At 49.5% G+C, this 14,911-nt stretch overlaps 1 protein-coding gene across 1 annotated transcript in view; it reads right to left on the bottom strand.

Annotated features, from left to right (window-relative positions):
* The window catches only part of VAV2 (vav guanine nucleotide exchange factor 2), a 293,174-nt gene that overhangs the window by 75,753 nt on the left and 202,510 nt on the right, over window positions 1-14,911 (bottom strand). Inside the window, exons 5-7 of the mRNA XM_056860968.1 lie at window positions 8,152-8,254; window positions 3,421-3,519; window positions 37-105 (exon numbers count right to left, since the gene is read on the bottom strand). Of these exons, the coding sequence (XP_056716946.1) occupies window positions 37-105; window positions 3,421-3,519; window positions 8,152-8,254 (271 nt within the window). The remainder of the gene's footprint in view (window positions 1-36; window positions 106-3,420; window positions 3,520-8,151; window positions 8,255-14,911) is intronic.

Here is a 14,911-nt window from a genome sequence, read left to right as displayed (position 1 = left end):
ACTGGAAGAAGTAGCTCATACTTAAGATTGCATTACCTCCAAATTGATAAATATCGCCTCCATGTCTTGCGGAGTGAGTACCAGCTTTAATGGATTCATATAATTCTACCAAAAAAACAAAACAAATGGAAACAGATAAGAACAGTTGGCCTGGTCAAATCTTAAGGCTTGTTTAACAACATCCTTGTAGACAGCTGAGGCCCAAGCTCCTCAGAGTCACATATGAAAAAAGCAACCAGTTATATACCCCCAAAAGCTTCAAATGCACATTGAAAGTGGGGGGAGGGGAGAGGGCAAGGGAAAGCAGATGGCATGAATGCCAGCCCACTCGGGGCTGATGAGACCATAGAGGGCTCCAGCGATGCCATGCCAGGTGCAGGGGTCAGGGCAGGGAATGCCCAGGGTTGGGGGCAGTGGAAGAGGCCAGCAACTGCTTCCGATTGCTTCTTCCATGGTGGGGAAGTGGCAAAGGGCCAGGGGAGGAGGGGTGGTCAGCACAAACACTCCCTGAGGAATCAGGCTTCCCTTGTAGAGAGGACGGAAGGGTTTTGGCTGGAGGGCTTTGTGGGAAAGAGGGGTCTTGAGGAGGGGGGGAATCCTTCACAGCAGGCTCCAGTTCCCCTGACCCCTCTTTTTTCTGCTGCCACCACCTTCTCCTGCACTGCTGGTTTGCTAAGGTGCCCCAAATCTGGTGGTTTCATCTTGGAGGTGCCTGCCTGTGCACAGACACTGCTATTCCCTGGGGTGGGGGTAACCCCTAAATTGTTTTTTCAATAAAATGGATCCCCCCTTGAAAAACTGGGGGTTCCCCAGATTTGCAGACCTTGAAGTGACAGGGGGCCTGGGCTGGCTCTGTTTTAACTCAATTACAGGCCTGCCGTCAGATGTAGTGGATTCTTTCTGCGCTAAAAATCCAGGGAATGGGAATCCACCCCCGCCCTCCATCTCAGACACTCGCTCATCTTTTTTTAAAAGGAGATAAAAAGCAAATCATAACTTGAGCTGGGCCCTTTTTCCTGTTGGTGCTTTTATTCCCTGCTAATCACCAAAGGGAAATGTAATTGCAGTTTTTCCGTACTTGGCCCTGTGCCATTCTGCTGCAGAAGTCTTCATCTTTTTGTGTTTTGTTTTGAACTGAGAACCCCCACCATAATTCATCAAAACCAATTAAAAGCCATGAATGCACACAGCAAAGTGCTCTTTTTTAATCCAATTAGTCTCAGTGACAAGTCTGCGCTGCGAGAGACAGAGATAAATAGCTTTTCTTCCCTATCATTTGAAGGCCATCAGACAGATATAAGAAAAGGGCAGAAATTGGTCTTATCAGGGAGGTGTCACCTTTGTGCCAGGCGGGATGAATTATGAGCCTTTTTGAAAAGGCTGGTGGGTCAGAGTGGGAAAGCGGAAGGGGTGGGAAAGCAAAAAGAGGGACCTCTGAAATCATGCATGAGGGGTGTCAGAGTGTGCCTTGGCAGACAAAATAAGATAAAATCTTCCTTTCCTTTCAAAAACCATTGGGTTTAAAAAAAAATTCCTCCAGAAGCATCTCCAATTCTGCGCAGAATTAGCTGATTGTGGGCTTTAGCTGTACAGTAAATAATTCATTTGCTCTGCTACCCTTATTCTCCAGCTTCTCCTACAAGGAATTTAGGATGGCCTAATACAGGATTATGCCCTGACTCAGATGGCCCAGGTCAGATCCCGGAACCTGAGCAGGGTTGACCCTGGTTAGTACTTGGATGGGAGACCACCAAGGAAGTTGAGGGTTGCTATGCAGTGGCAGGCAACGACAAACCATCTCTGAATGTCTCTTGCCTTGAACACTCTACAGGGACACTATAAGTTAGCAGTGACTTGACGACACTTTCCACCAGCAATATGGGATTATCCTACTCAGAACTGGTAGGGCAGTTTGTAGAAGCTGGTAGAAGGTTTACACCATGGTGAGGAAGAGAAAGCAGAGAGAATGCCCCCCCCCCAACACTAGAATCTGGGGGCAGCCGATGAAACTGATGAGCAGGAGATTCAGGATAGACAACTTTGCTTCATGCACAGTTACCTTGTGGAGCTCACTGGCACAGGGCAAGGTGATGGTTACAAGCTTCAGTGACTTTCAAAGGCAATTAGACAGATTCATGGAGGATACGTCCATCAGTGACTGTCAATCTTAGAGGCAGTATAGCTCTGGATGCTGCCTGCTGGGGACAGCAACTGGTGGAGGCTTTGGCTTCTGTGCCCTGGTCCTTGGGGTTCTGGGTTCTCTGGCTGGCCGCTCTGGAACACTGGTCTAGATGAGCCTGTGTCAGATCCTGAACGCCTGCCCTTCTATGGAACGGCTATGAGTGCAAGCAACTACTCAGGAAGGCAGGGCCCAGTGGAGAGGTTACGACCGGCCCAAGGCCAGCCAACAAGCTGCAGGGCTGAGCAGAGACTGGAGCTCCGGTTTCCCCCATGGGAGTCCAGCATTCTCATCCATTCTGCCACATGGATTCTCTGTCATTCCCGAGATCCCACAACCTCAAGAGGTGGAGGGGTGGGAAGAACATTTGGTTCCCTTCTTGGACGCTGCCTTCAGAAGAACGCCTTCCCTCCTCTTGCTTCCTTGGAACCAGATCTACTGCTACACATATGCTATGACAAGAAACCAGTGGCAACCCAGGTTCCCAATCCAAAACATTTGAGTCCAATAACACCATAAACACCAACAAGATTTCTGGGGTATAAGCTCTTGAGAGTCAAAGCTCCCTTTGTCAGATTGCCGTAAGCCCACACCCTGAAAAACTTGCTGGTCTCTGAGGTGCTCCAGCTGTTCTACTGCAGGCCAACCTGGGCCTGCCCTCTGAAACTATCTCTCCCCAGTGATTCTTAATTTGGGGGGAAGGGGTCCTACTAACCTTAGGAGACCTTGAGAATGTTGGGATTTTAGGCTGCCCCTTCTCCCCATTTGCAGTGACCCTTTCCTGTCCCCTCTGTCATACTTGGTCAAACGTGCCTTTAGTACCATTGCGGACCTGACTGGCAAGACATGGGGCCGCTCAAAGGCCATGAATTGCGCCAACCTGAAGTTGATGCTGTCTGCTGGCATCCAGGAGGTGGCTGATAGCCCACAGGCACAAGGGCCTCGTGGACTGCATGCCTCAGATCTGCATATTGTATGCATCTACTGTAAACATACCTAAAGAAAAAAGGTTGCCTATTCTGGAGCTCAGTTTTAATGCCCTTCCACCCACCCCCTTGTTTATTGTAGTGTGTGTGTGCGGGGAGGGGGGGCAGGTTCTCATGTTGTATACTTGAAGTGAAAGCAGTGGATTAGTGAGCCACTGCACTTGACTGTAAGCTCCTTGGGGACAGGGGCCCGTCTTTTTGCTAATGCCCACTGATGGCACTGCACCGGCGGCAAAGGAGCAACAAAAGACCCACCTTTTCTATGTCTTCAAGCGTCTTGTAGTACTTGGCCTCTGTTTCCTGAATTTCTAGCAAACAGCAATTCCTTTTGTCATCTTCTGTCATGCCCATTTTCTAGAAGAAAGAAAACAGCTGGCACCTCGATGCATCAAATCTGCATGTTTGCAACGGACAAGCACTCCACAGGGAGAACACGGCTTTTCAAGGGCACCAGTACAGTTGCCACCTCCAGGTTGGGAAATTCCTGGAAATTTGGGGGGGTGGGTGGAGCCTGGGGAGGACAGGGTTTGGGGAAGGGAGGGGCCTCAGCAAGGTACAATGTCATACTGTCCACCCTCCACAGCAGCCTTTTTCTCCAGGGCAACTGAGCCCTGTCTGGAGATCATTGGTCATTCCAGGAGATCTCCAGCCCTACCTGGAGGTTGGCAACTCTTAGTGCCCCTCCACACTGGTACAGTTAGTATCTCTGAAGGCTCTGTGCTGATGTTAGGCTGAACATACAGAGGCAGGGCTAATGGGAAAGATCCTCCCCTGCCCTCCACAGACTCTTCCTGATGCAATGCGTAGCGTGGACATCACTCAAACAGGGGGGCAGAGCGCTGCATTTTAAACCTCGGGAACCAATAATCTCATGCCTGCTTGGCAACAAATCAAATGCCGCTGCGTTAGGCAAGATAATTTGGAGGTCAACGTTGACGGGATGGGAGGAAAACTGTGGGTTAAAACTGGGTCTGCCGCCCAATTCACATAAAGCAGGAGCCCTCCCCAAAGCAGAAGGAGCCCCTATTGGGAAAGAGCTATTTGTGGGCAATAAATTCACCCCCACTTGCGCACTTTATATCGACTCAGCAGGAGCCTCTCTTGCCAGAGACTACTGTTGCAGCCTCAATCTATGTTTCGGGGTAACTGAGTATACATCACATGAGAATCATAAAATATTTTGTAGACTGGCAAGGAGATCCAGCCATGATAAAGAAACACCCTTTATTTACAGGCTCTACTGGTTCAGGGGAGCCCAGATAGAAACTGCACCATCTTTGTCCCGTTTCCCAGCCTGGTTGCCTGGAAGAGCCCATAACAATCACGGGGTGTCCGGAAGAGTGTGGGCTGCACTGGAAAGCCCCTGCTGGCCTCCGGAGCCAGGGAGAGGCAAGCCGGGCTGCAGGGCCACATGCTAGGACTGTCCCACAGGTGCCCACACAAGCCAATATCATTTGTGGCTCCCTTTCCACAGCTGGATTAGAACAAAACAGACACAAAATATTAAGCACTCATAGAACACAGTGGAGTTTCCCAAGTAGGGCTGCCAGCTCCGGGTTGGGAAATACCTGGAGATTTCTGGGGCGGGTCCCGAGGAGGGTGGGGTTTGGGGAGGGGAGGGACTTCAATGCCATAGAGTCCAATGGCCAAAGCAGCCATTTTCTCTAGGGGAACTGATCTCTATCGGCTGGAGATCAGTTGTAATAGCAGGAGATCTCTAGCTAATGCCTGGAGGTTGGCAACCCTGTTCCCAAGAGATGCACAAGCTCCTTGTCAGATTCCTCTCAAGTACTGTATAAGCTAGGTCAGTGCTGCTCCTCCCATTTTGTGCGGGCCGGGCTGAGCGAGAGCAGCCGGATGGCCCTGCCTGGCCCAATCGCACCAGAGCTTGGAAGCTACGCAGGGTCAGCCACAGTCAGTTCTTGGGTGGGAGACCGCCAAAGAAGGCCAGGGCTGCTCCGCAGAGGCAGGCAAGGGAAACCCACCTCTCCTGGCCTCTTACCTCAAAAGCCCCACGGTCCTCAGGCCGCCACAAGTCGGCTGCAACTCGATGGCACACAATTACAAGGCCATGAGACAAGCGGCTGGCCAAAGGAGCTCCAGGCCAGGGCTTGCAGCTACGCCTCTGGGCTGCAATCCTGCCGAGCCGAGCCGTTGCTGGCCTTCTGCAGCGAACTCACCGAGACAGGAAGCTTCTTGGGGCAACTGCTGTATTGTATTCACTGGACAGATGTGGCACCCTTCCAGCGGCCACCCAAGGAAACCACTGCCCGCAAACGCTCCTGCCATTCCACATGGGGGGGTGGGGCTGTCTGAGGCAGCTGTACCTTGGCCCCAAACCAGCCCCCCACTTGACAGGCAGGCAGATGTTGCCCTGGAATAATTGGTAGCCAACATCAGGAAGGCAACTTAGGGGTCAAATACTTTGGGTTCAGCAGCTGACCGACTGCGAGCTTAGGATCTCACCTGACACAAAAGGAGTGATTTACACCTGCCCGCATGTCACTTGATAACACATCACTCGGTACCCATAAACTGTCCAAGTGAATACATGAAGTAGGAACAAGAAGTGGAGAGAAGGTTGTATCCACAAACGTGTCTCATACGTGCTCATACACAGACGCATTAAGAAGCTGGAATTGCCACTACACCGTGTGTGAAAAGACCCAGGAAGCAAACTCCCTTTTCCATGGCAGCTGGCTACTTACCTGCATATATCTGATCTGAAGCATGTAGAGACAAACAAGCAAACCAAAAACCGTTACATACGTTGCATCCCACATTTCCCGCTTGTTTGGGTTTTTTTTAATGCATTCCGTAGACAAAGTGCACCAGGTTTGCATAAAATTAAACTAAGTCCTCCATCCTTTGGAGAAATGGTATTTCCCCTGCCCTATATCACAACCCTCTAAGTACTGAAAGGTTACGCCCTCCCCTCCTCCCAGCTGTGTGTGCTGACTGCTGGCCCGCACCAGCACCAAACTGGTTCCTTCTGCTGGAGCTGGCAAACAGTGCGGCAGCACCTAATGCCCCCCCCCAAAAAAAACTCCCTGCAGTTCCAGCCAAGCCTCCTTGAAGTTTGCTTTCTAACTGCAAGAAAAGTTCCTTTCACATAGGAGAGGATGTCATTTCCACTTCCTCCCACCCCTATCACAATCTCAAGAGGCCAACCCCCCACCCCCCACCACAAGCTCTATCTGCCTTACTTGGCTTCATGGGCCAATCTTGTCCCTAGCCTTGGCTGGTAGAGTCAGCAAGACCCTGGAGACTGGGCGGGGGGGGGGGGCATATGATTTTCTTTCTGGCCAGAATGGGCACCTCACCCTTATTTATAATTGCAAATTTATTACAGTAAACTTATTTTGTTAGTTAACTTGAATCTCATTACATTCCTGCATCTAGTCTGGGGGTTGTCAAGAAAGACTGAATGAGTAAGTTACTCTGTGGATGTAGCTGGGTCCGGGATTTTCTCACCCATGCCTAGATGCTCTAGCTGTCCCTGCTTAAAAATGCAGGCTCACTCAAGCTGTGGCAAAGGTTCTGTTTGGACTCCAGAGGGACCCAAGCTCCGCTGAGCCGCATCTCACCCCACGTACCAGAACTTCACTGCTCCTGCACCCCCTCCCCAAAATCTTAGCTGGGGGGATTCGATGGAGTCATGAAAGTATGTCCATTTAGACAGTGCTCTCTCAGAGTTGGGCATCCTGTAAGCTGAAGTTCACAGCCCAGAGACGGTAATTAGAATCAACAGGAATTGTAGGAGTTGTGATGACTTCAGACAGAGGGGAGGGGAGAACCGGGGAAGTTCACGCTCGGGTGAAGGCCCCCCCATCCTAAATCTGACACCCTAAGGAGAAGAAGCTTGTCAAGATGTCTAGCTAGAGGGGAGAAAGGAGAGACCGAAGCTCCAGGGCAAATGCCCAAACTCCAAGGCAGGTGGGCCATGCACGGCGCTCACTCCACTCCCTTCTCTGCCTCATGAGGAGGATGGAGGAGCAGCCCAAAGCATGGAAACAATGGAGCAGTTTCTCAGGGGGCTCTCCCGGGACAACGACAGAGACTGGGGTGCCCTTCCTAGCTATTTCACTGCCTTTATCTTCTATTGTTACCTGCTTTTAAAGATGCAACACAGTTCAAAGAATCAAACAAATTCAAAAACTGCCCTCCCAGACATCAGACAGCTTAGCAAACGGGAATCAAACTCCTCATGACCCATTTTACACCCAAAGAAAGAGGAGGAAAAAAGACAAGAAGCCCCGGGAGAGGAGTATCAAGGTCTGTCAACACTTGCTAGAATCTAAAAATACTCTTGGAATCAGAAGCACAGCTGGCTAATTGAGCAGCCCACCGGGCCCAGCAAGAGGAGATGGGGAAACGCGCCAGGACAACTTGTCATCTGGCAACAAGTTTTAAGCCTTCTGCACAGATTCACTGCCTTCTGCCTCCTTTTTTCCTGCAGTGGGCATTCCCCCTCCCCACTTGGGGGGAAACTGGGAGAAGACTTCCAAAACATGCAGGGGCCCCCCAAAGAGGGTGTGGGGAAGGAAGCCCAGGCACAACATGGAATCTTGGGGGAGCGGGCAAGAAAGGAAATTCTGATGTAGGGTTGCCAGGCCCCCACTGGTGGTGGGGCATACCACACCTCCTGTGGGTGCTCCCCACCGCCGCACAGCTGGCCGCTGGAGGGGGAATGGTGTCAAAACGGAGGGGACGTTAGCAGCATAACACCCTGTGCACATGGGAAGTGACGTCAGTGCATTGCTCTCTCTGGTATTTGGGCAATACTCTATGGTAAAACCACAGAACCTCCCCACCTGCTAAGTCCCCCCACCAGTTGCCAGGAGGGACCTGCCAACCCTATCAGATGCTCAAGATCTCCTCCCAATTTCCTGGTGAGTTTTACTGTCAGGGAAGGCGGGGAGTGTGCACCCCCCACTAGTCCCCTGCTTCCCCTCCCTCTTAGTCTCCGCACTCTTCATCCCTCACCATGGGCTGCTGGACCTCCACTTTAATGATATCTTCGTAGATATCATCGCCTTCATCTTCACATGGGACACAGTCGTAGATGTCTTCCCCCAGGTCATGCTCACTGGAGGGGAAGAAAGAGCACACAAAAGCATTTAGTGAAAATGTTGAACTCCATTAAAGTAAGGATCAGACAGTAAGAGGAGCCTAGGGGCAGCGGAAGAGCAGCAGCCCGGTGCCCAGGAAACCCCAGGCCCACCCCTTGGCATCTCCTCTGAGACTTAACGGGTGTCAGGCCTGTATCTGCCTGAGAGGCTCCCTCCGGTCAGAGCAGACAATACGGCGTGAGATGGAGCCGCAGTCTCATTTGGCATTTATATTTTCGTGTGGTGTGCAAAGCCAGAGGGGTAAACTACGCCAAAAGAAAAACTCGCTAGCAGTTCAGAAACATTACTTCTCTTCTCTAGCAAGGATTGCAGGATGATTCCCATCAGCATCCCCCTCTCACACCAAGGGCGCATGATGCCCTTTCTCTTCAGAACAGCATCACCTGCATTTTGCTGAGCTCTTTAAAGACATCATTCCTCTTGGTGTCCTCTCTCTCTCTCCGCCAGCTCTCTGATTTATCATGTGTTACAGTAAAGACTGTCCCATTTTATCTTCAATATATTTATTTATTTATATATTAATACTCTCTTTTTTCTCCCCCATGGGGACCCAACAACATCATTCCCCCTCCTCTGTTTTTATCCTTACAACAACCCTGAAAGGAAGGCTGCCTTGAGAGATAGTGACTAGATCAAGGTGGCTCATGACCAAGGGAGGATTTGAGCCAAGTCTTCCAGGTCTGAACCTTGGGCTATTCTGAAGCCATGGTTTCTGTGAGATTCTTCCTGACATACGCAATGTGGAAGTGGGGAGCTGAGCAGAGGACTCTCTCAAGCCGGCTCCTCCTAGGCCTTTTAACTTTTAAAAGCTCTCCCTAGCAGGAGACAAAGTGGAGCTTCAGGTGGTTCTATGCTAACACTCTCTTTATTCTCAGCAGGTGATGGAAGTCTGCATCTTCAGTTCAAAGGCAACCGTTGCTGCCAGAAGTCATTGGCATGCTAAGAAAGGCCCACAGACTGGCTGAGAGGAAAGAAACAAGGGGAGGTGCAGGGAGGACGGCAGGAGTGTGTGTGTGTGTGTGTGTGTGTGGGGATTAGCAACACACAAACCACCAAGCCACAGAGAGGAAACTCATTCAGACACTCGGATATGCTCCACAGCTTTGCTGGATACTAACATATCGTATTGTCAGTATTTGACACCTGGTGCTATTTGATTTCAGTATTTCATAAGTGAAAGCGTTTCACGGCTTCCATGCAGTGGCATTTAATATCTGACAGACATTTGATGGGTGGTTATAAGCCGTAGTTAGTATTTGACAGATTGTGAAAGGTGACCAACAATTGCATTATCAAAAGAAGGAGATTTGTGGCATCTTAAAGTCTTATTGAAGAGCCCCATGGCGCAGAGAGGCAAGCTGCAGTACTGCAGTCCAAGCTCTGCTCACGACCTGAGTTCGATCCCGATGGGAGTCAGTTTCAGGTAGCCGGCTCAAGGTTGACTCAGCCTTCCATCCTTCCGAGGTCAGCAAAATGAGTACCCAGCTTGCTGGGGGTAAAGGGAAGATGACTGGGGAAGGTATATAAGAACATAAGAAAGGCCCTGCTGAATCAGACCAAGGTCCATCAACTCCAGCAGTCTGCTCACACAGTGGCCAACCAGGTGCCTCTAGGAAGGCAATGGCAAACCACTCCGTAAACAAAGTCTGCCTGGGCCTAAGGTGGTGGAAATGAATCTCTTTTAGGCCCGCAGACTGCCTGTAGACAAGGAAAGACAGCCTGCCCCAGACCCTGTGAGAGAGAAGCACCCTTGTCCTCGATGGGCGGTACTTCACCAATGATCTCATGGAGAGGTTTCAGCTGGGGGCTGCTGGCGACAGCGAGGGATGCCCGTCTGGCAGCGGGCTATTGCAGGGCAGCAGTCTGGCCTTGTCAGCCCCTCTGTTCCCTTCACGGGGTGGGTGCTGGAGATGTCAGAAGGTCTGATGTAAGTCCTCCAGATGTGTATCTGAGGAGCATTTTGGCTGTACTGTAGGGCTTAGCTGAACACACAAACACACAATTCTGTCCGATACCAAATCAGACCCTGGGTCCATCGAAGTCAGTACTGTCTACTCAGACTGGCAGGGGCTCTTCAGGGTCTCAGGGTGAGGCCTTTCACATCACCTACAGCCTGATTCTTTTAACTGGAGACGCCAGGGATTGATCCTAGGACCTTCTGCATGCCAAGCAGATGCTCCACCACTGAGCCACAGCCCCTCCCCCAGTTCAGATCCGTGACCTATCAAGAGAGTTACTGGCATGCCAATGACCTCTGGAAGTAGACACTGGCTTTGAATTGGGGACGGGGAGGCTGGAATCTGAATAGGACACTGCCTGTTCACGGAAGACCTACTGGACAAATGCAGCGCACGGGTTTCAAAGAAAAACAATTCACATTCTAAATTTGCAACTCAAAGGTTTTGTCACATTTCATTCTTGAGCTATAGGGAGCCACCTGTTCTGCAGGGAGCTTTCTGCAGCTCACCTGCAGCCTGCATGTTCCCCATCACACCCTGGATCATGTGGCAGCATCCCCTGGTTATGCACAGGGGCTGGGCAAAAGGAGTACCTGGCTGTGGGCACAACCTGAACAAAGGGGCTATACAGGCATCAAATGATTTACATCTATTACAATCACACTAAAGCATGCCATATTCTGTCGAAGGCTTTCACGGTCAGAGTTCATTGGTTTTTGTAGGTTATCCGGGCTGTGTGACCGTGGTCTTGGTATTTTCTTTCCTGACGTTTCGCCAGCAGCTGTGGCAGGCATCTTCAGAGGAGTAACACTGAAGGACAGTGTCTCTCAGTGTCAAGTGTGTAGGAAGAGTAATATATAGTCAGAAAGGGGTTGGGTTTGAGCTGAATCATTGTCCTGCAAAAAGTATCAAAGGTAATGTGCTAATGAGGGTGTGGTATGTTAATATGGAACCATTGTATCCTGAAGTGATCTGTTAATGTGTGAAATCCAAGGCTAATCTGCATGGCTATTGTGGACTGTAGTCTTTGTTAGTCTGGAGGTTTTCAGGACAGGAAGCCAAGCCTTACTTTTTGCAGGACAATGATTCAGCTCAAACCCAACCCCTTTCTGACTATGTATTACTCTTCCTACACACTTGACACTGAGAGACACTGTCCTTCAGTGTTACTCCTCTGAAGATGCCTGCCACAGCTGCTGGCGAAACGTCAGGAAAGAAAATACCAAGACCACGGTCACACAGCCCGGATAACCTACAAGAACCAATGCCATATTCTCTTGCCAATGTGGGCATTTGTCAAGGATGCCTGCTGAAAACCTTTCATGTGAGTACCTGTGGAACAAATGCTTCCAAAAATCATTGTCATGCAAGTAACTCTTGATGAAAAACCAGGTTCAGAGGCTCCTCCTCATTGGCCTCCTGCTACAGCCCAAGACAGTGAGCCCCAGTTGCTGGATACTGCAGAGAGAGCTGGCAGAGAAACGTGGTGTTGGCAGTAATAGCCAGCAGGTTCATTTTTTACACCAATAGCTACTGTGCAGAATTAATCTCAGGGGCAGCCCACCCACTAGGCAGCCCCCTGCTATTCCCTGAGGGTGTGCCAAGAGAGCAGGGTCCAGTGCTGCCTGCCACCCTGGCCAGCTGGCATGGGGCTCACTTGCCCACCAATGAGATAGGAGAAAGGTGAGGGGGTGCACTGTTACCTGGAAATGTCTGGTGATATTCTAGGAACCCCAAAGCGCTGTGGTTTTTACCACAGAGATTTCAGGGGTTCCCAGAGCATTGTATGGAAGTGGCATCACTTCTGTCTATGGATCCAATTTCCCTCCTTTCTCATGCCACGTTGGCAAGCAAGTGAGCACTATGCTGCCTGGCTGGTCAGTGGTTTGGGGAGGGATAGTGACTCACTGGAAGAGCCTCTTCCTTGCATTCAGGTTTAATCCCCAGCATCTCCAGTTAAAGAATCTGGCAATATGTGATGTGAAAGACCTTTGCCTGAGATCCTGGAGAGCCACTGCCAGTCTGAGTAGATGATAGTGAAATTGATAGGCAAACAGTCTGATTTAATATAAGATAGCTTCATGTGTGTCGGGTCCGGCCTGCCTGAGGGGCAGAAATCCCTTGGGCTGGCCCTGAGCAACCTATTTTGAGCAATTTGGAGAAGAGAGCTGGAGAAGAGAGTGTTACAAATTATTTCTGCTTTCATATTCTAAGATCTCCCAATTCTACATGGACATAATGCAAAATCTGACATATCAGTTTTGACCCTGACTCTATTTGTATGTTATTAATATTGCAGAATTTGGCTTTTCTCTACACATAAATTTTTGGGGTGGGTGGAGTCCACACTACTTTCAACGCTGAGATAATGCAGGCAAGCAATACTGTGGAAGGTAGGTATGGGATTGTAACTACAATCCCATACCTACATTCCACAGTATTGCTTGCCTGCATTATCAATCTGCCAGTTCAAACAATCTATTTGTTCAGACAAACATGTGGCACCTTTTAAAGGGTTTGGCTAAGTTTATGTTAAGTTTCATACCTTTAAGATGCACGAGAACCTCAAGATGACTTGAGAGTTGGAAATTAAAGCGGCGTGACTCCACTCTCGGCTGCATGCAACAGACTCACACATTTCTCTGTGTTTACTGACCAGCGCACTTGCTGATCCAAATCCCTCCTCACACCCCTTCGTCATCTGCAAGCTTCTGGTCACACATGCTGGTAACCTGGACGGGACGTCAGCTCTGGTTTCCTAGCAACCTTGCAGTGGTCGTTTCTGCATCTTGCAGTGGAACACCCAAGAGCCTGTGGCCACGCCAGCACATTTCAACTTGTCACTTGGAATATTTTATGAGACTTTTTATGCAACAGACAGGGAAGATGCCTTTAGGCATGAAACCAAAGGCGTTTTATTAAGGAGGTTGCGCAAACTCCTTGTGCTGCACTCAAGTTTGAATTTGGGCCAGGGCTCTGCCCCTGCACCTATTCTGAGTACCAAACATTATTTGGGAACATTTATGTATATTTACAGTGCATCTGTATGCTCAGGGAGAGAGAGTAAGAGTAAAGGGCGTTAACCCCTCCTCAACCAGAATAAAATGTAAACGGACTAAAATTTCAATGCCATTTCCCCCACTAGGTTTGGGAAACACATCCTGGGAAACTAAAGCTGTGTCATATCACACACAAATCTTCTTTAAACTCTGCATCTGTATGGAAGTGGAGACATCCCTCTAGGATGGATCTGCACCAGGCACAACTCCTGCATTCCAGGGAGGACAGTTGTCCTCCCCCCAACATGATGGGGGACAGCAGAGGAAGCTCCATTCTCCGTAGGGACGTCATGGAAGAACAAAGTGAGGCTTGTGGCATTTGCTGCTGCAACAGCCAGAGATGCTTTTATTTATTTACTCACTTCATTTATACCCCACCTTTCTCCCCAGTGGGGACCCAAAGCGGCTTACATTGTTCTCTGCTCCTCCACTTTATCCTCACAGCAACTCTGAGAGGTAGGTTAGGCTGAGTGTGTGTGACTGGCCCAAGGAAGAAGCTCCTACAGAAGATGTCCTGGAGTGAGGAGGGACCATGGCTCTGTGGTAGAGGATCTGCTAGACATGCAGAAGGTCCCAAGTTCAATCCCCGGCATCTCCAGTTAAAAGATCTGGCAGCAGGTGATGGGAAAGACCTCTGCCTGAGACCCTGGAGAGCTGCTGCCAGTCTGAGGAGACAATTCTGACTTTGATGGACCAGAGGTCTGACTCCGAATGAGGCAGCTTCACATGCTCATCAGAACAAGTAGCTAAAGAACCTCTGCCCTGCATTAATAACAACAGATTATAAAGCAACTAGAAGGTAAAAAGGACCATTCTTCAATTTTAATGGAATATTTAAGTAGGCTTATTGCCACCTTAGATGAAAAACATCTATGCAGCACAATCCCACCACTGCCAACAAACTGTGATGGATGGAGCAGGAGAAGGTACTTTCCCTGCAGGGAAATTTCCTTAGTTTCAAAGCTCCCTGGGAAAAGAAGGAGGAGGAGGAGGAGGAGGAATTGAGTCTTTTTTATGGATTTTCTCTCCCTTTTAAGGACAATCAAACTGGCTTACAGTCTCCTTCCCTTCCCCTCCCCACAACAGACACCATGTGAGGTAGGTGGGGCTGAGAGAGCTCTAAGAGAGCTGTGACTAGCCCAAGGTCACCCAGCTGGCTTCGTGTGTAGGAGTGGGGAAACCAACCCGGTTCACCAAATTAGAGTTTGCCGCTCTTAACCACTACACCATGCTGGCTCTCCATAACCTGATAACATAGTAGAAAAGGGCCAGAGTCCAGTAGCACCTTAAAGACTAACAAAAATATTTTCTGGTAGGGTATGAGCTTTCGTGAGCCACAGCTCACTTCTTCAGATCTACCAAAAAATATTTTTGTTAGTCTTTAAGGTGCTACTGGACTCTTGCCCTTTTCTACTACTGCAGACAGACTAACACGGCTACCCACTGGTAACATAGCATTGTTTTTATTAATTAATTTATTAAAACATTTATATTCTGCCTCTCCTCTTGGTTTCCGCATATACTCCTCAACAGGCACTCGAATGCCGCAGTTCTTGACCTATCTTTGTTAAAACCATTGTTATTACCAGCAAAATTA

Source organism: Euleptes europaea, chromosome 14, assembly GCF_029931775.1.
Source record: "Euleptes europaea isolate rEulEur1 chromosome 14, rEulEur1.hap1, whole genome shotgun sequence".
NCBI classification, from domain to species: domain Eukaryota; kingdom Metazoa; phylum Chordata; class Lepidosauria; order Squamata; family Sphaerodactylidae; genus Euleptes; species Euleptes europaea.
Note: the sequence above shows the minus strand (reverse complement) of the source record. Positions and strands in the feature narration are given on the sequence as shown.